Genomic DNA, 24,789 nt, shown 5'->3' with positions numbered 1-24,789 from the left:
CTGGGTCTCCTAAGTGCTATAATAAATAACAAAATAAATAATAAACAATAATAATAATAAATGTAGCAAAAAAATTGAACTCCAGGGGTGAAATCCTGGCCCTGTGGATGTCAATGAAAAAAAATTCTGACAATTTCAGAATTTCACCTAAGAAGTCTCTTCATTCCTTAGTGGGAAGGAAACGAGTGGATGCAGACACAGGATATTACTGATTTATTTACAATATGTACATTTTTGAACAAATATATTAGGTGGCAAGAACACAGCATAGCTGTTGCTCACCAACTCAGTAAGGTGTTAAGCCCCAGTCACTTCAGTGGGGCTCTGGGAGGGTGTAAGGGTCTGCCCACCTGGAGCTGTTTGCAGGATGAGGCCAAATTCATGACATCACATCCACAAAGCATCAATGTAACCATTTAATGGTGATTAAAGAATTTTGGGGCCTATGCACTGTGGAAATTGGGAGCTCTCCACTTTCACTCATTTTTGGCCCAGCCATCCCTCCGTCATGATGAAGGGGCTACTGAGCCAAACCTGAGCAGCACTCGACCTCGCTCCAGTTCTGCTCCAGCTGCTGCCAGCCCTGTATGGCATGAATAGGGGCTGTTCAGCAAAGTGCCTCCACCCCATACATTCCTCATCCTGCACACCTCTCTGAATGCTCATCCCACCCCACATATACCCCAACAACCCTCCACCAGCCGCCCTCTTACCCTGATGGCCCCCCTCACACACACACATCCCAGGAGCCCTGATGTACTTCTCATTCACAGAAGCTCCAAACATCTCAGCCCCATAGGCCACAGTCCCCAACATGCCCCACTCCCACCAACATCCTCCCCCTGCACAGTCCCCACAACTCCTCACCTTGCAGCCCCCCAACACTCCCCACTTAGCTTAGTTGTTTTTATGATGGGATCCTCAATGCCAGGCTCTCACCCACCGTCCCCGAGTCCTTCCTGGCTGCTGACCAGGACCCCACTCCTGGCTCAGCATTCCCAATGCCAGCTGCTCCTATCACCCGTCCTGTGCTCACATGGCATGGGCCAAATTTGAGTGAGTGGCACTGAAGATCATGAAGTTGAAGATTTACAATCCTGAGGCATATGAATTATTAGGAGCATATTCAGGAGCTAAAGATGCTACCTAGATCTTTCCATGAAGGTACAACCAATGAAAGGGTGACAACAGCTGATATTTGGATCCTGCTAAGCCTCTGATGAAAGAGGTCCATCTTCCACCTTCGGAGACTATGGATGAAAAAAAGTCTCTCTCTTTAAATTGACATACCAACTCAGCACTCTGATCTCTTCTGAACCTGTTAATCTCATCTCATCCAAGTAAGTAAACAGCAACAAAAGGCAAAGAAAAAAGAAACCACAAAACAGCACCAAGAAGAAGCAGGGCCGGATTAATCTTTTGTAAATCCCAGCACCTGGACTGTGGCCCTGCCCCCTGCTCCAGCCGCACTCCGCCTGAGGCCCCGCCGCTGCTTGGCCTCTTCCCCACGAGGCCCTGCCCATGCTCTGCTCCAAGGCCTCACCCCCACGACGCCTTTCCCCCCTTAAGCCCCACCCACTGTTTGCACAGGGGGGAGGGAGTGGAGAGGAGTGAGCAGCAAACGGGGGCCTTGGGGAAGAGACCGAGTGGGGTGGGGTATCGGGGGTTGGGGGCAGGGCCACAGTCCAGGTGCCCGGGCCCCTTCTGAGTATGGGGCCAGCACCAGAGCATCATTGGCACCATTGTAAACCTGGTACTGAGAAGAAACATTCTTCCAGGCCAACATTGCTTCTGCCACATGACACTACCAAAACTTCAGCACCATTGGTGACATGATGTTTGCAAAAGCATTGCAAAGGAATTACATTTAATCAGTTCTTGCAATAATTTTCATTGGATATTGAAACACTGTTAGGCACTTAAAACTTCTCATATTAGCACTAGATTGTACAGATTGCATTCTCCTGGAGAGGAAACAAACTAAACAGTGAACTAATGGGAATTACTTTGAATTTAAGATTCTTAGTATTCATTAATATGCCTGTCTCAAAACCATTCCTTAAAGCAGTGGTCCCCAATCTGTGGGGCATGCCCCCCAGAGGGGTGCACAGGAACATTTGGGGGGGGGGAGGGTATGGTGGGGCCTGTGCCAGGCCCCACGGGGGCAGGGGGAGGGAGTGCCACCCAGCCCAGCTCTGCCCCCAGCTCTGCTCTGGCCTGCCCCCAGCAGCAGCCCCACCTCCTAGCCGTGGCTCCACTCCCAGCCCTGGCCATGCCCCCAGCTACAGCCCTAGCATCTTCCCATGGCTTCTGGCCTGGCTCCATACCTGGCCACAGCCTTGGCTGCTGGCCTCAACTGCAGCCCAGCCCCAGTCCTGCCCTAAGCCTTGGCCCCCGGCCACAACTCTACTCCTAGCCCTGACCCCACTCCCAGCCCTGCCCCCAGCCTTGGCCCTCTTACCCCACCCACATTCCCCACCCCCGGGAACCACAGCTCCACTCCCATCCCTGGTTCCCAACCACAGCACCTGGGGGTGAGGCGCAGGAGGGCGCATACAGGGGTAAGGGAGATATGACATTAAAAGTTTGGGGACCACTGCCTTAAAGTGAGTTTGTGAGTAAGGCTCCATGGGATTAGAACCCAGATCTGTAGAGCCTATAATGGCTGATATTCTCACATTGCCACTGGAAGGGCAGGCATAGCCACATCCAGGGAACACTGCAGAGACTGGGCACTGCAGGAAGTACCGCCCAAAGGGTCCAGAATGACAGTACACTGCAGCCTTCTGATTGGTCAAGTACCCTGGACTTCTGGCCTGCTGTGACTCCTGACCACATCTTGTCTTCTGATCTCCAGTCTACAACCCCAGCCTGACCCTGACTCTTGCCTCCAGATTCCAGCCTGGTACTACCTCTGGTCTCAAGTCTCCGCCCCCAGCCAGACTCTGACCCTGACTCTTGCTTATTGAACGTAGGTCTAGTGATTCCTTTGACCTTTGCTCATGGACTAATGTCTTGTGGCTGTCCTTGACGTGTGGACACCAGCTCAGCTGTGAACACTAGGCCAGACCACCTATGTCCTGGTCCCTTATAGTGGGTGTATAAAAAACTATTTCATTTGAATGGCTTCTTTACGTACCTAAGTTTAATACTATTGTCACTTCATAGAACTTTGGGCTGGCCTACACTGAAAAGTTATACTGGTATAGTTACATCTCTCAGGTTGTGAAAAATCCACACCCATGAGATGTAGTTAAACTGACCTAACCCCTAGTGCAGATAGCACTAGGTTGATGGAAGAATTCTTCAGTTGATCTAGCTACCCCCTCTTGGGGAGGTGGCTTACCTACAGCAACAGAAGAACCCCTTCCATTGCTATAGTAAGTGTCTACACTGAAGCACCACAGGGGTGCAGCTGCAGCTGTACCCTCTGTAGTGTTTTAAGTGCACCCATTGTCTTAGTTAAGTTTCTCATGGTTATGGAACTGCTATGTAATAATCTAGGACTACTGAGAGGGAATGCACTCAGAGAAACCAAAGGGTGGGTGGTCAGATGTGCTGTTCACCCGGTAATTATCACAAATATCACTTTCTGCTGTCCATTTATAAACTGCTTATGTTATCCTTGATAAAACAAACAAGATTCACCAACCCTTAAACAAAATTCCCTTGACCATCTATAAAATGTTTTAGTTAGCTATGATACACAGACAGATCTCACTACTGACTTTGGAAAATAATATACTTAAAGGAGTGTCCCCATTTCTTCTTTCTATAAACTATACATTTTTAGTTATTTCTGGAAAAAACTACCCGGCATCTGACACCTTAGGAACATCCCTTTCTATCCACAAGCATTACTCAAGACCATCTCTGTGCTAGTGTCAGGTTTCAGAGTAGCAGCCATGTTAGTCTGTATCCGCAGAAAGAAAAGGAGTACTTGTGGCACCTTAGAGACTAACAAAATTTATTTGAGCATGAGCTTTCGTGAGCTACAGCTCACTCTGATGAAGTGAGCTGTAGCTCACGAAAGCTTATGCTCAAATAAATTGGTTAGTCTCTAAGGTGCCACAAGTCCTCCTTTTCTTTCTGTGCTCATGCTAAGCATCGGATTCTGCCCTGTTAAATAAAACAAAGCCAATTGCAGCCCCATTTCAAGTGCTTGAATGTTAAAAGACCCTCTGCTTTTGAGACGTGTGTCCTGAACTTCCTTTCAGATGAGAAAAATTGGTTAATTTTCCATTTAAGTGCTAGCTAATGTTATTGTGCTGATGTGGTCTCCTGTAATTATTTTAAATGTACTTCCCTTTACAGGACATTCTTCTCCATATCAGATATAATTTATTTTACCACTTTTTTATTGATTTCAGCTTTCCTTTTTTTAATAAAGAAGTTTATTTCAAATATTTATGAGCTGTATAATTTTAACACTTTTGCTACAATGTCCAATTTCCAGATTAACATCAATGGACACGGGTAATATAATGTGTGCACTGTACTATTCAAACTGAAGTTATAACTTGGATAGTAAGTATGATCCCTGCATCAACTTTAGGAAGTAGCATTTTAGAAGCAGACAAATTACATACACACACAGAGTTTCAGAGCTAGAATGAATTCCATTCAACTGGTTTTCTTAATAGTGGGAGATGGAGAGTCATAAATCTGAAAAAACAGTCTGGAATAGACCATATTAATGGGAAAAAAATTTGGAGACTTTTAATCAGCTCCCAGTTGAATACCTGATAAACATGTAAATAAATGCCAAAAATGTGCATCCATCAGTTATATAATAGACACACTTCTTTTACAAGTTTATTTTTTCAAATCATGACTGAGATTTTGCATCTTGGTTTTGTGTTAATAGATGGATTATTTAAAGACAAATTACTTACCAAACAACTATTTCTAACATATTGCTATAATTTTATTAGCATAACATTTAAATCCCAGGTAGAGGCTCAGTTTCAGCTGTTATCTATATGTCTCTGAATATGTTCTCTACTGGATTTTTTATATCTCAATCTCTCTAATATTTTTGTGCTAATTAACTGAAATGGCGTAAGATCAGCTGGTAATGTGTCATAAATCATGTATCACACAAGAAGTAGACCCCTAAGTGCCAGTGATCTTGACTCAAGTAGAACTATACTGACACCTAACACACATACTGTATTTTTTTTTGTTTCTTTGACAATTTAATAACTGTTTTTACTACATTGTATTTGTATCAAGTATTTAGCCTGTGAACCAAATCATGATTTCTTGCAGCAGGCCTGAGATAAGGTTCCCCAGCAGTAATGAAGGAAGATCAGAATCCCTTCCTCCCTCCTCAAATCAGGGCACAGAGCACCAGACAACCCACTTCACAGCCACCATGGTTCCGGTATCCACCCTTGTCTGTGGTGGGTCCTGCTGGTACAATTGCATAGGAGCCAGATACTTCAGTGATGAATGTCCTGTAAATGCCTATATCATTTTTAGCAACTTCTTTGCTACATAGACTGCATAGTCTGCTAGTCTGTTTTATTGATGGTATCTAGGACTGGACTTCTTTTGATGAAATTTGTAAGCTTCAGCTGAGTCCAGGAATTCCTTGTTCATGACCTGTAGTCCACTGTCTGTTATTACAATTCTTGGATTTCTATGATGAGCAACCATGAATTTAACATGCCAGATCATAGCTAAAGCTGCACCTTTCTGTGTCACTACTTATAGCAAGTTGCTAAAACAGTGCGTCATCATCATGTTTTTCCAGCAAAACACATCAATTCTGATTTTGTCCCATGCATTATCATATATTGTTTCCAATGTGCATTTCGGTATTTCAACTATGTCCACAGCTGCTCTCCATTCTATCAATATCACTGTTCCTCTCCGGCCAGAATACAATTTCTCCAGCTCCACTTTTGACTTAGTCATTCCTAGGTGCCCTTACTATATTCTTTACAACATTTTCCTTATCTCTGTGGGGACTACAGACCTGTCAATGCTACGAGTTTTCCCCACTGATTGTGGATTTCCCAACCTTCCTATGAGTCTGTGAGGAAAACCCATCAGTTTACAGGGAACTCCACTTCTGAGTGACTGTTTTTCACCATTATTCCACTTTGTAGAGAATTGCAACCAAAACGTACTCCTACACTGAGAGGCATCTCCTTCTCTCCACATGTGAAGCAGGCGTCTACCTCTCTCCTTCACCTTTCTGCACAAAGGGCTGGAGTGCTCAGCCTTTTGATCTTGGAGCTCTTGTGCTTCCTACCAGCCTGCGGGGGCGTGGGTGGGGGAGAAGAGGGAAAAGGACAGTAAAGAATCTCTGGAGCTGCTCCCATCCCCAGGTCTGAGGTCAAGGAAGAAAAAGAACTTCTAGAGCTGCAGACAGAGCCGCGATGTGCTGGAAGGCAGGGGCAAATGTAGGGTTGGATGTATGCAGAATGACTGATTGGGGGTGGGGGGCTGCAAAAGATGTAGGGCTGAAGGATGCAGAATTACTTGGCATTTGTGTGTTTTGGGAGGAGCTGGACCACCATCAGACACTACAGGATACAATTTAAGTAACTTTATGCAAATGCGAAAAACATATCTAAATTTATGCAAGTTTAAAATCTATTTACTTCCCCCTCCCCGATTTTGGTTGGTATGGGACTACTATTTTTGTACTGCTCATGATTACGCCTGAAATCACCAAAATCTCCCTTTAATACTGGCAACATGCAGGTGGGAAGTGCTGATTTCTCCATCCATTATTTATCAGTTGTATTACTGCATATGGTGTGTCATCCTTTACTGTTTCACTTTCCAATTCATCCCATATTCCCAGTGACACAGCACATAATAGCTTTTATTATCTTTACATTTACTTATACTGCATGAAGAAGTGATCTGGAATATGTGAGAAATGCAACGGATGCTCTTATCAGTGCAATGTAATGATAAGATGATGTCCATCAGACCAAGATCATATCAGTAGATTCCAAGGCCAGAAGGGATCATTGTGATATCATAATTTCCTTCGTTCCAAAGTAATCTCAGTATCCTGGGAGGGACTCCTCCATGTCCTTTCCTTATGTAGTAAAAAATCAGTAGTTTATGTGTTTCAGCTTTGAAATTATGCCCACAGAGAAAATCATGGTGCTTTGTACAGCCATATATGCAAGTCTGAGCTTTCTTTTATTATTTGTTTACACATTTTTTTTGCTGCAGTCAGAGCACTGAAGTCATATAGTACAGGCATCAGAGTAACAGCCATGTTAGTCTGTATTCGCAAAAAGAAAAGGAGTACTCTCCTGCTGGTGTCAAGAATTATAACATTCATAAACCAGTCGGAGAACACTTCAATCTCTCTGGTCACGCAATCACAGACATGAAGGTCGCTATCTTAAAACAAAAAAACTTCAAATCCAGACTCCAGCGAGAAACTGCTGAATTGGAATTCATTTGAAAATTGGATACTATTAATTTAGGCTTAAATAGAGACTGGGAGTGGCTAAGTCATTATGCAAGGTAGCCTATTTCCTCTTGTTTTTTCCTACCCCCCCCCCCCCCCAGATGTTCTGGTTTAACTTGGATTTAAACTTGGAGAGTGGTCAGTTTGGATGAGCTATTACCAGCAGGAGAGTGAGTTTGTGTGTGTATGGGGGTGGGGGGGATGTGAGAAAACCTGGATTTGTGCAGGAAATGGCCCAACTTGATTATCATGCACATTGTGTAAAGAGTTGTCACTTTGGATGGGCTATCACCAGCAGGAGAGTGAATTTGTGTGGGGGGGGTGGAGGGTGAGAAAACCTGGATTTGTGCTGGAAATGGCCCAACCTGATGATCACTTTAGATAAGCTATTACCAGCAGGACAGTGGGGTGGGAGGAGGTATTGTTTCATATTCTCTGTGTATATATAAAGTCTGCTGCAGTTTCCACGGTATGCATCCGATGAAGTGAGCTGTAGCTCACAAAAGCTCATGCTCAAATAAATTGGTTCGTCTCTAAGGTGCCACAAGTACTCCTTTTCTTTTTTCATAGTACAGGCAGACAATCAGCCCTATGTGTCTGTAGCAATACAGCTCCCAACTCTCCTTTTGACGCATTTGTGGAGAGTCTGATCTCTTTTACTGTGTCCAAAAGAAACATGGCACTGATGGCTTGGCCAGTACATGCTTCAAATCCTTTAAATTTCTTTCATGCTCTGGCATCCACAGTCCATTCTGTATCTTTGTGAAAAAGTTTACTTAAGCTGATTGTTTGAGCTGCACAGATAGGCCTGAATCAACGGACACAACCCACCATGCTTGCAATCTCTTTTTCTTAATCTTTGGGTCTCAGCATGTTTGGAATTGACTGGATCTTAGAAATATCAGACATATTTACTTTGTGGTTAATTTCTCTCCTAGCTCAGTGATTTCATTTGTTTTGAAAATGACATTTGCCTTGTTCAGTTTTAAGTTTTTATTCTTCCAGTGCTCTCTGCAATCATTCCTCATGTATATTAGCAGTGCTGCCCTAGACCAGGGTTTCCCAACCTGTGGGTCAGGACCCAAAATTGGGTCACCAAAATGTTTCAAAGGGTTCCATGGCAGCTCCTGTGGCTCCTGTCCCACGGAGCTGACTGGGCTCGCCTCCCTGGTTCAGGCCCTGTAATTTCTGGGGCCCCAGTACCACTCAGATTTGGCCCAACTGTCATGATGATGGGAGTCCAAGTAGGCCAAATTTGAATGAGTGGCACTGCAATCTCATGAGCCAGGACACAATTCCACTCACACAAATTTGGTCCAGCCGGGGGTCGGGGCCAAACCTGAGTAGCTCTGCAATCCTGGAAGTTGCAGTGCCTGGAGCTGAAAGCCAAGCTCAGCCAAGCCCATAGCTCAGGAGCTGCAAGAGCCGCCACTATGAGGTGAGTGCTGGGCAGGACCAGACAACAAAACCATCCCAGACTATTTATTGGGTTATGACAGGCCATAAACATTTACATATGGGTCCTGAGCCCAAAATAGTTGAGAACCACTGCCCTAGACTATCATATTATTAATGTACATCTTGACCTCTGTGAGACTTTCTAGCATCTGGGAGTTGGGACACTGTCCAGTGAAATACTTCCGGTGCCAAACATATTCAGAAAGGCACTCTCAAGAAAGCAGTATTTGTCAAACAGTAAATTTACAGAGCAAGTATTGGAGCTCTCTCTATGCAAACTGCCAAAAACTGCTAATACATCTTGTTTGTTGAAGAATTTAGCTCCTGTAATCTCAAACACTTTTGTTACTTGTTGGCAAGAAGAAATGTTCCTTGGATATTTTTGTTCAACTCCTTGGGGTCAGTGAAAAATCTGACTGCCCCTTTTTTCCTCTACAATAACTAAGGAATGAACCCAGTCTATTGGGTCTTCTACTCTATGAATGATGCCATCTGCTGTCATGTTTTGCAGCCATCGTCTCTTTTTCAATGCTTACGGAATACTATGAGTAGGGCCCTACCAAATTCATGGTTCATTTTGGTCAATTTCATGGTCATAAGATTTTAAAAATTGTAAATTTCATGATTTCACTTTTAAATCTGAAATTTCAAGGTGTTTAATTGTAGGGGTCCTGACCCAAAAAGGAGTTGTTGGGGGTGGGGAGGGGTTGCAAGCCCATTGTGGTACTGCTACCCTTACTTCTGTGCTGCTGCTGGCGGTGGGGCTGCCTTCAGAGCTGGGCAGCTGGAGAGCGGCGGCTGCTGGCAGGGAGCACACCTCTGAATGCAAAGCCACCGCCAGCAGCAGCAGCAGTGCAGAAGTAAGGGAGGCAGGGTATGGTGTTGCCACCCTAACTTCTGTGCTGCTGGTGGTGGGATGCTTCCTTCAAGCTGGGTGTCTGGCCAGCAGCCACCGCTCTCCAGCTGCCCAGCTCTGAAGTCAGCGCAGAACTAAAGATGACAATACAGTGACCCCCCTAAAATAACTTTGTGACCCCCCTGCTTGCAACTCCCTTTTGGGTCAGGACCCCCAATTTGAGAAACCTTGGTCTCTCCTGTGAAATCTATATAGTCTAGGGTAAAAGTAAAGAAAAGACCAGATTTCACGGTCTGCGACGTATTTTTCATGGCCACGAATTTGGTAGGGCCCTAACTATGAGTGTCATGTAAAACAGACTTTGCATCCCCTACCCCCCAAATGTATATACATCCATGTCCTATGATCGTATTTTTATATAGATCAGCTCATTCATGTTTAGTTCAGGTCTGATACCATTATTCTGACACTCTATGGCATATACCCTTTTAATAAGGTCAGGTATTTTGTGTGTGATTTGTGTCCCTCAATGTGCTATATCATAACTTCTTGGTTGGCTTTTTTACCTCTGCACCTGAGTACCAGTTCACATTTTCTCTCAAGACTGGAATTTATTTCTCACGACATGATTTTAGTCAGATCCACTGATCTTTATAATCTCTGTGGATTGCTGTATTTCAGACATTTATGGCCTTGTCTATTTTGTAAGACACATATAGTTCATTTATGTATATTTTTATTAGCCATTCTTTTGGATTTACAGCTTATTTTTATTGATTTTGCTGCATTCTGTCTGTAACAACCTGTGTGTTTTCATGGTTTGTCTGTATATCTTTGCTATGTGGCTGGGCTTATTTTCATTTCTGCATGTTGTCCGGATGCTGGACTTTTTCTGTGCTCATACTAAACTTTCAAATAACTTATGTTGTGCCTTATTTGGCATGTTTTTGCTATTTTATTTTCTGTAGTCTTTTTTCTCACTGGCCAGGGGTCTGGAAGCTCTGGGTATATGGATATGGAAGCTCTGGGTCCTTGACCCTGGGACAGTCCTCATCTTGGGGCTGCTTCAGAGCTGCCGAGTGAAATTGACATTCTTGTCAGTCTCACAAGAATGTCAATTTCACCCAGCAGCTGCCAGTTCTGGGGAGCAAATTTTCTTTCAGAAACACAATGCTGGTGTGTGTTGGTGTTCTGAAATGAAGGTTTTTTTCAGAATCCCTGGTTCATGAGAAAATTTGGATTTGTTCCAAATTGGAATGAACCCAAATTTCAGAGTGTTTGTGAGAAATGTCTGTATTTTGAAATTTGGGTTCATTCTGATTTGGAACAAACCCAAAATTTTTTACAAAGTAGAAATCCTGAGTTTTGGCCAGCTTTACTTAAAAGGGATTTTTTTTCAATTGTTAGTTTTAAAAGGTAACACCCTCTTGTCCTCCAAGGGAATATTTATATCCAAGTTAGAACCCTTATATTTCCACCTCTACCACCTGATTCTGTCCCTTTCCATTACCAGCTTAAATCCTCATATTATGGCCACCATCCGCCTGGACAAAGAAGGATAAGTCTCCCCTCAAAACCACTCCTTGAATGGCTAGAACATTTTCTGTTGCGTAACACGTGACAATCCCTTCATTCTCACGGACATGCATCTTGCCCACATAGCACTCCTACTCCTTCCTGATCTGGGAAGAAAGTGATTAAGAGTGTGACCAAGAACGGTATTCAGGACTCCAACAAGTCTGATTACTTTTTACTTTGTGTGTGAATAACACCTCCAAGTCCAAGTCCATACTGTGTTCTGTTTCTATCATCTATTTATTGTCAAATGATTGATTCCAACAGTACAAATGATGTCACTTGGCTTATCTTGCACTTGGTGGTGTTACGTTTATTTAAGAAAAAACAGAGATTCCACTAGAAACAAGCAAGAGTGATGGAAACAAATGGTTACAATACAAAATAAAATCATAAAACGTAACTAGGGCCTACACTTATTGATAGTTACCAATAAAGTAGGTCCCCCACTTCCACACCAAAGTTCAGCCTGTTGTAGAGCTGGCTGGCTTCACAGGAGGCTGGATCCAATCTTTTATGAAACACTCCTACCCAGCAAGATGTCTCCTCAGTGAAATGGATGCAGAGTGTCTTTCTCCACCCTGTGATAAACTGAATTAGGGAGGGGCAACAGATCCCTCCCACTTGAATGGCCCATCACTGAGACATATGATTCCCTGGTGACCAATTTCTACTCCAAGACCATAAGGCATAGTTTTCAACAAAGTTACATAATTCCTTAAATATTACCTGTACACATCTTGCGATGATTCTGAGTAGGACTCCGTGTCTGTCAAAGAGGTCGCGGAAGTCACAGATTCCGTGACTTTCCACGACCTCTGTGACTTGTACAGTGGCCAGTGTGATGATGCCAGGGCCACCCAAGCTGCTCAGGTGGTCCCGGGGACCGCCCGAGCAGTGGCCAATGCGGCTGACCCTGGGGACAGCCTGAGCAGCTGCTGTTCGGTTGTCCCCAGCAGCTGGTGCCACCAGCCTTGGGACACGGCCCCCACCCTAAGCTGCAGGCCTCCCAGGGCATGGCCATCCCCTGTCAACAGCTGCCCCGCTGGCTCCCCCTAGCAGTACTGCTCTCCCCTAAGATCTAGTCAGGGGTATTTATGGTATAAGTCATGGACAGGTCATGGGCCATGAATTTTTGCTTAGTGTCCATAATTTTACTAAAAATACCCGTGACTAAATCTTTGCCTTAATTATGAGTATTGATAAGTTACAAGCTTTCAGTAGAGACCTCACAAGCTACCCTTTATGGAAAATATCATGAATGCAGCGTATTAAGTGTGGTGAGTTTGTCAGGACTGAGACAGCAGTTACTTGTAAAGAACAGTCAGACCCCTTTGCCAACTGACAGCAATGATGTTGCACCATCAACCTCCCCTTTTTTCTATATTTCGATTTATTTAATTATTCTTATTATTTATTAATTGCTGATTTTGCATCCCTTGTTATCCAAGTTGATAGTTTTTTTTCTCAAAGCAGCCTTTTTGTCATGACTAAGGAACTGTGGCTTTTGGTGCATCTATTAGAGTGTCCTGAGGAAACTCCAAATTTTCATTTACACTTCTCTGTTTATTTTTCTCCTACTCTACATTGCGTCTAATTATTTTTAGTTTGGGGAAATCGGCCCTTTTAAGTCTGTATATTAATAATGGGGCCTGTATTCTATTTGCATACGATGGCTGTAATGAAGTCAGGATTAAAGCTGGTCGAAAATTTTCTGATGGAACATTTTTTTTGTGTTGGAAATGCTAATTCGCTGAAATCTAAACATTTCATAAGAGTGTGATGATTTCCTCAATATTTTTGACAAAAAGTTATCAAAATGCTTGTCAAGGTTCCTCCCCCACTCTGAACTCTAGGGTACAGATGTGGGGACCTGCATGAAAAACCTCCTAAGCTTATCTTTACCAGCTTAGGTCAAAACTTCCCCAAGGTACAAAATATTCCCCCCGTTGTACTTGGACTGGCCGCTACCACCACCAAACTAATACTGGTTACTGGGGAAGAGCTGTTTGGACGCGTCCTTCCCCCCAAAATACTTCCCAAAACCTTGCACCCCACTTCCTGGACAAGGTTTGGTAAAAAGCCTCACCAATTTGCCTAGGTGACTACAGACCCAGACCCTTGGATCTTAAGAACAATGAACAATCCTCCCAACACTTGCACCCCCCCTTTCCTGGGAAATGTTGGATAAAAAGCCTCACCAATTTGCATAGGTGACCACAGACCCAAACCCTTGGATCTGAGAACAATGAAAAAGCATTCAGTTTCTTACAAGAAGACTTTTAATAAAAATAGAAGTAAATAGAAATGAAGAAATCCCCCCTGTAAAATCAGGATGGTAGATATCTTACAGGGTAATTAGATTCAAAAACATAGAGAACCCCTCTAGGCAAAACCTTAAGTTACAAAAAAGATACACAGACAGAAATAGTTATTCTAGTCAGCACAATTCTTTTCTCAGCCATTTAAAGAAATCATAATCTAACACATACCTAGCTAGATTACTTACTAAAAGTTCTAAGACTCCATTCCTGTTCTGTCCCTGGCCAAGACGACTACAGACAGACACAGACCCTTTGTTTCTCTCCCTCCTCCCAGCTTTTGAAAGTATCTTGTCTCCTCATTGGTCATTTTGGTCAGGTGCCAGCGAGGTTACCTTTAGCTTCTTAACCCTTTACAGGTGAGAGGAGCTTTCCCTTGGCCAGGAGGGATTTCAAAGGGGTTTACCCTTCCCTTTATATTTATGACAATGCTTCATTTCAATAATGTTGAAGTATTTTATTTTGGCTAGCATATTATAAAGTTAAATGAAGTGCTCCAACCTTATCAGAACAAATCATTTTGATATTTTGATATTTCTAAAACATTTTTTCAGAAATGTTGTTTTGCAGGTAACTTTGAATCTTCAACTTTTCACTCTAATTTGTGACAAAAGCAAATATTGGAATCTGTGTTGTGCACGAAATTGTGAATTTCAACCAGTTTAAGTCATCCTTGTTTATATACAGACGACTAATTTTTAGTCCAGGGATCAATTTCATCTTTATGTGTGAGAAACAGGTTTAATATTTAATTACCCTATGTTCTGTACAATACCTTTTCTGTTAGAAAGTCCAAAGACATTTTACTAGTGGCAACATGTGATCTCAAATGTATGTTCCGCAGGATGAAGACTTCCATGATAATTATAGATACTAACAGAGCCACTCGTCCTGATCTCTAGGCAGATTTGGTGGCCTGTAACAGACCCCATCTTGTGTTTTATCAATTAGCACATTGATCTATAACCATTCAAGATCCGTTGCTTCTGAGCTGGCAATAAATCTAAAACAGGTAATGGTATCTTTCATATGTAATACCATCCTTCTCCCCTTTTGCCCACTCTTCCATCTTAAATAGTTTGTAGTCAGTGCTTCTACTATTACGTAATCAATGCTCATCCTCTTTGTACTTTCCCATGATGGACAAACAACCTCTACTAGCCTCTAATAGTATAAGCCACAATATCAGAAGCATTTACTTGGCTTTCATTTAGGACTGACATAAGTGCCCTTGGTCTAAGAAGAAGGTGGCCTCAAACACAACCTGTATATGCCAGCTTCCCTTTCATCTCTCGTGGAGCTATTTCTGCCGGGAGAATTTGTGTCTAGGACACAAAATCATTTTCTTAGGCCTCAAACTTACAAACACATAAGCACATGTGTATCCCCACTAAAATCAATGGGACTACTCACATTTGCAAAGTTATACACATACGTAAGTCTTTGCAGGAATGGTGTCTTAATTTGGGACTCTAATTCTAACATTGTATGATGTATAAATACATCTAATTTGTGGTAAATGCAAAATACAGACACTACTAGAAACAGATTCAAATTAATTTCTTATACAGATCCACCTGGAAAAAACAGATGGATATCACTGTAAGGTAAGGTATGACAAACAATGCAAAAGACAGGCCTAAGCTAGCATTTCTTGTACTGGTTTCAGAGTAACAGCCGTGTTAGTCTATATTCGCAAAAAGAAAAGGAGTACTTGTGGCACCTTAGAGACTAACCAATTTATTTGAGCATGAGCTTTCGTGAGCTACAGCTCACGGCATGCATCCGATGAAGTGAGCTGTAGCTCACGAAAGCTCATGCTCAAATAAATTGGTTAGTCTCTAAGGTGCCACAAGTACTCCTTTTCTTATTTCTTGTACTGTAACTCTGAACTAAATTGATAGGAATTTTAAATGTGGAAGGAATACAGGAGAAGGCTTGTGATGTGCTATATATAAAAATCTTCGAAATATCCTAATAAAAAGTGTTAGTAAAAACAAACTTGGAAAAATTACCTACATTCCTCTTTAATAGATGCACTATTTCTGGACATAATTTCAGCCTTGCTAAAGTCAGAAGACTTTTCTATCTCACTAATGAGCATTATCAGGCTCTCTGCTGAGGGCAAGCTAAGTAAAGTAATTCCAGGATAGTGCAAGAGCCCAAACACAAGACTCCTGGCTCTCCTGCCCATCTTTATCTTTGCCCTGTGGAATGATGCTTGTCTTTGTGAACATGTAAGAATGGGGAATTTTTTCTAGCCTTATGTGTAACATTTGACCTTCATTTAAAACTTCCAGTACACAAGTTATTATTGTAGAAGGAACACTGAGGAGGGATTATGACTCCAGCTCACAATTCTTCTCCTCCTCAGCTCTTACTTTGGTGGAGTAAATCACTTACTGTAGTTCTGAAGGGTAGGTAACTTCTCCATTTGTGCCTAGCGCATTCCAGTTACAGGAGTGTAATAGGGGTTGAGCCCTGGCTCTCTGCTGTGAAGGACTGTGGGTCTCAAGCCATGTCCCCTGGTCCCCAGGCAGTCTTCAAAGAGAAGTTACCAGCTCGCTGGCAGCAGCAGAGAGTTTTAGCTATTTCACCCTAGCTCACCAGAGGCACCACCCACTATTGGAGGAGATATCTGGCCCCCGTGATTGGTTCAAACTCACCATTTAAGCCAGAAGGAGCCACAGGAAGTTGTATGAGTAACTAGTTAATATCCTGGGCTGGTTACTACATTGGACCCTGACTTTCCACCCAAATCCTGAGCCCTGCCTTCCTGCCTTGTTCCAAACCTCTGTCTTGTTCCTAGTTCCTGCCCATCTGCCTTGCTCCAGATCCCTGCATCTGTACCCACACCCGTGGCTACTGACTCTGGCTTAGACCAGACTCTGTCTCTGGCTTTGAACCCTAGCTCTGGTTCCTGGTTTCCAACTCCTGCTCTGACCACCACTGCCCTGACCACTAAGTTTGACTGCCTACGTCACAATACACAACTGCTTCCTTTTGCACACTGGCTCTCAGGGGGGGCAGGGGAAGAGGGGGGCTGTGAAAGTGCAGAAGCTACATTCTACAGGGGACTAACAGCTGTGATCTATGTAGCAGTACTGCGCCCATGCAGGGAGGCAGGATGAGGCCCTGGCATAGCCACATTAGGGCTAGAGATGATTTTGCCTTATATAACAACAACAACAAAAGAATCAAACAATATGTACATATAGAATGAAAACACTAATACACAATGACTTATTTTATCATGCAAAGGAAACGTAATGGGAGCTAAGAGTTTAATATTCAGATTAAATATCACATTATGGTTTAATAATGGTTGGTGTATTAGCTATATACCACAGGTCACAGAAAGAAGATAAGTGCAAGTAATGAATTCTATACTACAGCTTGTTATAAATGCTATTTCATCCAGAGGTGCACTGAGTGCAGTGGTCCTATATATATTTTTGTGCATAGACACAGATTTACAATTTTTGCAACATTATTTTTCACTAAAACGTCTAAAATTATTTTTGTTGCTCTGATTGCTCAGTCCCTTTCGTTGATATGAATGGGGCTACTCTTGTAGGAAGGTGCTAATGAAAGTGAATAAGTAGAGCTGAGTGCAAATTGGAATATCCATTGCATGAGAAATTTTGATATTTCAACATTTGTTTTTGTCCAGAATTGGGATAAGAGTTGAAATATTAAAATTTTTGGCAGAATGAAACTTTCTAAAATTTCGATGTAGAAGTTATTAAACATTTCATTTTGACATTTTCAATCAAAACATTTTGATATTCTGGAATAGAAATATTTCATTTTGGTTTGTTGAACTAACCCAAAACATTTGGTTTCAAGTAAGTTCAACATTAAATTGCATTTCCTGATAATGCACATTGTCTCATAGGTAGTTGTAGTTCAGATGCCTGATGCCCCCATTGTCCCCTAGGGATTGGTCTCCCTGGCTGTACTATATCTCCCAGGATGCCCCCACAGCTTTGTGACTTCCATGATGCACCACACTGCTCAATTAGAGGGGAGACTGCATTGTATCATGGGAGATGTAGTCCAGCTGTAGAGTAGAAACTTCATTTTCAGCTGAAAAGTCATTCACAGAGAAAATCAACCACTAGCTCTACAAATACCAGTGACAAATCTTGCTGTGTGTTGTAAGATTTCTTAAAATATATAGAGTTTGGTCATGAGAGAAAACAGTTCTCTGTGCCAGATTTATTTTCTTGGCTAGCTTCCCCAAAAGGTTTGACTTTTGCCTTCCCATGCTCAGTTTTGCTTCTTCAACTTGTTGGGGACACTGGGGCATGGCCACTAGGTAACTCGAGGGGATGGAAGACCACGAGTGTCGATGAAGCCCCCTTGCACTAGGCCCAGGTGTCCTTGGCCTCCCCTCCCGCCTGCAGGCACTCGCAGCAGCTCTGCGTACTAGGCCCAAGTGTCTTCGGCCCCCCTGCCTGGAGGCACACACAGCAGTTATGCTGAGAATCTGCAACAATATGCTGCAGAGTCAGACTGCCTGAAACTAAACAAGGCCAAACAGGGCAGATATGGAAGAACAATGCTGAATAAAGCAGCTTTATGTATAGTTTAACAAATGATACAGAGAAGCAGGGAACTAGCTGGGAACTGGATTGGCTGGCTATATGGATACTTGGGGCAGCTTGCTATTGGATAAGTATGCTGGGAAAAAGGATGTATAAAAGCCTGTGTAACTTCCTGCTCTGTGTACAGGATTTGAGATTCAAATCTCCCTGTACCTATTTGAAGCTTCGAATAAACTTTTCTGCTTCTCCACCCCGTTGTGATTATTGGGTGTAGCACACCGGGTAACGAACCAACTCAAGCTGTTGTTCAGCCTCTCGGCACTGGGTGCCGGCAACAAACTTTTACTATTTGATACAGTGCCAGTAGTTGTTGTGCATGTAGAAGACGAGTAATACGCCAAGGATTATTTTCCTGCTGTGTTGGTTGGATTCTTAAATTGCCTGTGGCTTTTTTAATGTTGGAGGAGAATTTATTCTACTGTCTGTGTAGAATACATCAGTAGTCAGATCCAAGTGCCATAAACTGTGTGCAGAGAGATTAAAGGATGATTGTGATAAGGAGGTATAAGGAGATGTCTGATGCTTTCTTTTCCTTTGTTTAGGCTTATTATTTCCAGAAAGTGAAGTAAATAAGAGCTGTTTGGGGAGACTTGTGTACTTTAGATTTTCAATTCTCTTGAAAAATTTTTGAAGCTTGATGTCAATGGAGATGTTTTAAATCTTCAACCCATCCAACCCAGCTGCTGTTTTCAGGAGTCCCAAGTTAAAAGAGAAAGAGAGAGAGAGAGAGAGTGTAAATGTATATAGCAATGTTTTTCTTGCTATTTCTTGTCTGTGACAGATGTCAACTTGCTCCTACCTCTGCCTAGCAGATAGTCATACCATCCCAGCCATGTAGGAGGAGTGGGAAAGAAGACAAGTCCCTCAGCATCTCTGGCCTTTGTAGTGAGGAGGTGGAGACTAGGGGCTTCTCTACTTCACCAAGTTTTGTTGACAAAACTTATGTCAACATCCCAAAGTCGACAAAACAAAAATCGCCAAAGGGTGTTCATGCTTGCTCCCTCGGTCGATAGATCATGCCCACATTGGGGACACCCTCATCGACAGGGTGAGCAATGCACCATGGGTATATATCCCACAGTGCAGTGTTGTGGGAAGGAAGAGCTGATCGCTGCACATCTTGGGATTCTCTCCCAGTTCTCCCACAGCTCCCTCAGAGGCCAAGAGCAGCATCATGAGTAGCTCTGCGAGATGTCCATGCTGAGGAATGGCATAGCAGTGTGTCCCAGTCTGCCTGCTGCTATGCCATTCCTCAGCCTGCAGGGCAGGACAGGAGCATTCCAATGATTTGCTCTTTTTTTGTTCCCCAAACGGAGCAGCACACATATACTTCCCGGAGCTTTGAAAGAGGAGGGGCATATACCTGCAGGGCATCAGAGATCAAAACACTGAGCACAGCAATCAGGGAAGGCATTGTGGGATACTGGCGGAAGCCAGTTCTGTCGACAAAACAATCAGCAGTGTCTACACTGGCTCTTTGTTGACAAGAAAGGGAGGGAAAAAAAGACAAAAGTCTTTCATAGGGGTGGAAGTGTTTTGTCACCAAAACTGGGCATTTTTCGTGACAAAAGCCCCATTGTAGTGTGTATGCTCTTGCTGTTTTGTCGCCAAAAGGCAGTTTTTGGCGACAAAACTTGCCAGTGTAGAAAAGATTACCTACATTTACCTCTTCTCTTTCACCTTGCTAGTAGCAGCTAAAATAAGTAAAACAAACAAAACAAAACAAAAAAACAGGTACCAGTGCAAGGCAGAATATGGCAAAAACCACAGATATGAGTGTGAGGAACATTATTGTTTTTGTTTTATGGTAGCAAATTAGGGTGGCTCTTCAATACCATCTGGAATAAGTCCATGAAGCAGTTTGTTCATGCAGTTCCAGCAGGCAGCTCCACAGAGTGTTGTACTTTACTTCATTAGAAAAGAAATATGGGATGGTGTATCTCTTCAGTACGAAAGAAACAGTTCTTTGATATTTAATATAACTGTCTGTGGTAAGTTGTGTAAGCGGAACATTTGCAAGAACTTTGTGAATCATTACAAGTAAAGGGGCTGTGAGAATTGGTGGCACTCAACACCACAATCAGTGTGTTTACGTAGTCAAAATGATTGCTGAAACATTAGTGTTGAATTGTAGTATTATTATGTCGTTGCAAATCTGCATTGCTAGACTTGCTACCTTTAACTAATGAGTCAGCAAATGAAGGAAAGAACATGTGGTCCAGCAAACAGGAATGAACTAGTTTAAGTTTCAGTTTGCTCCTGGACCTTATACTTTCTCCATTAGAGAGCCACAGCAGGAACTGTAAAAATTTCTCATCTCAGGACCTATTCTTGCTAACAGGTTCTACAAACACATAGGGATAGTCTATAGAAATGTTGGATCAGACGACTACAACTAGTATTAATGCCTCACAGATTAGCCATCCACTTCTATTAAGCTCATCACTCTAATATACAGATGTCCTAATTTCTACATTCTGAATTGTTCAGGATCATACGAGAGACAGAGAGACTTGGTTAGACTCTAAAATCCAAAACGATAGGAGGGGTTGCAGGATTGGACAGTTACACAGTAGTCCAAATCAGTGAAGCTATAATGATTTACATCATTGAGGATCTGGCCTTATTGCTTAAATCTTATGAGCAGATCTCACTGCACCTGAACAGATCTCTGAGAGTAAATGTAGGACCCCAGAAAGGTGTTCTACAGTAACATTTCAGGGTGAACTCATTGCAAACAGAGACTGTTTTAAGAGTAGTTGAATAATTACATTAACAACATCAATTATAGGATGTCAAAACAAACTCATTACAATGGTGTTGCTCAAATCAGTAAATAAGGGAACAGGATCTGAATGCTATCATTATTAACTGATTTTTGAGGGTATCTGAAATCACTAAAGTAACTGCACTGGAAATTACCATGCATCAATTAGCCAGCCCACTCCTTAACTACTTAAGAATTGTTATGATGAGAATCAGTAATGGCACATACAGTGACTGCATCAAAAAGTCGACATTTGTCAACAGTTGCCATGCAGCGGAGCCTACCCAACATGCCGCAATATGTCCGTGTCCTTGGAATACAAAATAACCATCAATAACTGTGATGTCTGGTGACTTTTTAAATTAACACCAGTGTACCCCCACTGGCTATCATTGACCCAGCAAGAAGGGTTTAGAGGCCAGAAGGGAACATTGTGACAATCTAGTTTGCCTCCTGTATAACACAGGCCATAGAACTTTCTCAAAATGATGCTTGTTTAAGACAGGATATTTTTCTAAAAGATATGGTCTGTCTTGATTTAAAAATTGCCAGTAATGAAGAATCTACCACAACCCTTGATAAGTTGTTCCAATAGTTAATTACCCTCACTGTGAAAAATGTGCGCCTTATTTCCAGTCTGAATTTGTCTAGCATCTGCTTCCAACCACTAAATCTTGTTATATGTTTAACTGCTAGTTTGAAGAGCACTTTATGAATTATATGCTCCCCTGTAGGTTCTCACAGACTGTGATCAAGTCATCCCCTTAACCCTCTCTTTGTTAAGTGAAATAGATTTTGCTCTGTGTGTCTGTTTTCTAATCCTTTCATCATTCTTGTGGCTCTTCTCTGAACCCTCTCCAGTTTTATCAATATTCTTCTTGAACTGTGGACACCAGAACTGAACCCAACATTCCAGCAGCGGTCAAACTAGTGCCAAATACAGAGATAAAATAACCTCTCTACTTTTACAACAGGGTCACCTGTTTATGCATCCAATACACATATTAGACCTTTTGGCCATAGCATTGCACTGGGAGCCCAAGTTCAGCTGATTATCCACCATCATCCCCAAATCTTTTTCAAAATCATTGCTTTCCAGGAGAGAATCTCCCACCTTGTAAATGACAGGTTTCAGAGTAACAGCCGTGTTAATCTGTATTCGCAAAAAGAAAAGGAGTACTTGTGGCACCTTAGAGACTAACCAATTTATTTGAGCATAAGCTTTCGTGAGCTACATCCGATAAAGTGAGCTGTAGCTCATGAAAGCTTATGCTCAAATAAATTGGTTAGTCTCTAAGGTGCCACAAGTACTCCTTTTCTTTTCACCTTGTAAATGTGGCCTACAATCTTTGTCTGTAGATGTATAACTTTACATTTGGACATATTAAAACATTATTTGCTTGCACCAGTTTACCAATCATAATAACGTTAAGCAGTTTTCTAGATTAAATTCACTATACTTAAATCACAAGCTAAAGGAAACAAGAGGAAAATATAGTAGAAAAGCACTTAACGAGAAAGTCATGAAGCTACTCTACCCTACCCTATCCTACCATAAAAAATCAGTATTTACCAACAGTTAACACATTGGTTAACACACTGGTATCTAAAGTACCAAAATTATTTCCTGTTTAAGTATAAAGAAAGATTGTAGTAGCTCACTATCTCTTGTCACATACTGACTTTCAGTGACAAGAGCAGTATCAAAGGTCTTTCATGCTTTATCAGCCAAGCTGCAGAAGAACTATTAGTGAAGTATGGCACGTCTCAAGAGGAGAAAAAAGATACAATCAAGTGTTTGTTAACACTTCCTTATGTAGAATAAGTCCCAAGGGAAACAGTGATTCTGTCAGGTTTTTGTTTATGATGGGCCTATTTTGATTCTTTCACCTTGTTGATGAAAAAAAAATTTAAAGCATAAATTACCTATCTCTGTCTAAAGTGAGATAGAGTTTAACATACTTAATGTGGCTGTGAAATTGTCTTGTATTCATAAATTAGACTTACCAGAATGAAGAGGCAACGAGAGGAAAGTTTTGCATGCTCAGGAATGGTAGAAAACACTGACAAAATCAAGCAACCAAATACAAGAAGAAAACTGAAAAAGAAAAGAATATTAAAGAATTAAGAACAGTGAATAAATATGTCCATCAATTCTGCATTTCACAAATAGGAGCATTTAATAAAATGGCACTATATTGTGTTAAGTAACAAAGGAATTTTGGTAGAATTATATACAGTATTTATACATTTACAAGTTTCTAAACAGAAATATAAATAAAGGGTAATAGAATTAAAGGAAATAACACAAGAATCTTTCTCCATGAGATGCATGAGCTACCTCTTGGTGCTCCAATCTGGGAAATATATCCATTCTAAACTAGTGTCTAATGCTGGGTGATATTTTTTTGAACAAAATGTTTTTTAATGGGAAACCCCCCCACAGATTTGGGTTGCTCAAAATATTTTTAAAATGTGGGTTGAATTTGCCAAATTGTTCTGGTCGAAAAAAGTAATTCTGAAAAAGTCAAACATTTTGTTTCACCATTTTTGAACCTGAATATTTCCACTTTGATTCCAAATGAGTTTTTGTTTCAAATTTTTCTTCCATTTTATTTTTATTTTTTGTAAGGTGAAAAAAACACTCCCAAAAGAAACCAAACGTTTTGTTTGTTTGACCAAAACATTTTTTTCCAGTTCAGCCACTGTCTCAAAAAAAAAAAATCATTTATTCACACAGCTCTACTAGTCTTAGGGGTTTTGAAGAACGACCATCAATTAGGCTTTTCCATAATCTGAAAGATCCCTTGATATTTGCCACAAGACTTCTCCAGTGCCACCTAAGGTAGGTCAAAGACAGCAAAGTCACAGACTCTGTGTCTCACTGCCATGTATGGCAATTGGGCACATCCCCTGATGCTATGACTGTAAGATGTCATTTGAAAATTATCACATTTTGAAAAGAGAAAATAAAACCTGATGCAAAATCCTCACTAAGTATTTTTCCAGTCAAAGAAAGGAAAGATCTATCTCGGCCACAAGCTGACTATTCAAGTTAGAGCTGAGTATTCACAGACCAAGATTCAAGGAAGGAAACTATTACATTTAATAGTATAACAAAATGATGGCAAAATTGCAGGGGAAATTTGGATTGCCATTTCTAAGACATGGATTTCTAGAGGACAAATAGGCAGCCCCTGCTTACTGCACATTATGAGATTTTGAACAGCAGTGTATTCTGAGATTTTTTTTATTGCAGATGACACAGATAAATGTAGAGTATATGTTTGAGTTATATGTCATATAAAATTAATGTATAAGAAGCTAATTATATATTACTTCTGAGCTAGTATGATCTTAATGATGCAGACAACTCTCTACAAAATGTATCCAAAGTATAACAAGATGACTTTCTGTAAACTGGTTGACTCACAAAAATAATTTGCTATATTTTTCTTTGCAATTGGCATTTTTAAGCAAAATGTTGTATTAGTATTTCTATAATGAAATTTTGTATTGCATTTTAAGTAGATATTGAATAAGAGTCAAATTCTGAAGTCCTTACTATGTTAATACTCAGACCCTATTCCATAAGAATTTCCATGGAGTTTTTCCTGAATAAGGTCTGATTATTAACAGAGTAAGAACTTCAGGCTTTGGCTCTGTATAAGCAGAATAAATAACATAACTATGATTCATGGAGAGACAAGGTGGGTGAGGTAATATCTTTCATTGGACCAACTTCTCTGACTGAG

General features: G+C 41.6%; 1 protein-coding gene across 1 annotated transcript in view; it reads right to left on the bottom strand.

The window, feature by feature from the left end:
* Positions 1 to 24,789, bottom strand: part of KCNQ5 (potassium voltage-gated channel subfamily Q member 5) — a 531,067-nt gene that overhangs the window by 124,026 nt on the left and 382,252 nt on the right. The window contains exon 2 of the mRNA XM_073336454.1: positions 23,042 to 23,132. Coding sequence (XP_073192555.1) covers positions 23,042 to 23,132 — 91 coding nt within the window. The remainder of the gene's footprint in view (positions 1 to 23,041; positions 23,133 to 24,789) is intronic.

This window comes from Lepidochelys kempii, chromosome 3 (assembly GCF_965140265.1).
Source record: "Lepidochelys kempii isolate rLepKem1 chromosome 3, rLepKem1.hap2, whole genome shotgun sequence".
Classification (NCBI taxonomy): domain Eukaryota; kingdom Metazoa; phylum Chordata; order Testudines; family Cheloniidae; genus Lepidochelys; species Lepidochelys kempii.
The sequence above is the reverse complement of the archived record's forward strand: the minus strand, read 5'-3'. Positions and strand labels throughout refer to the sequence as shown.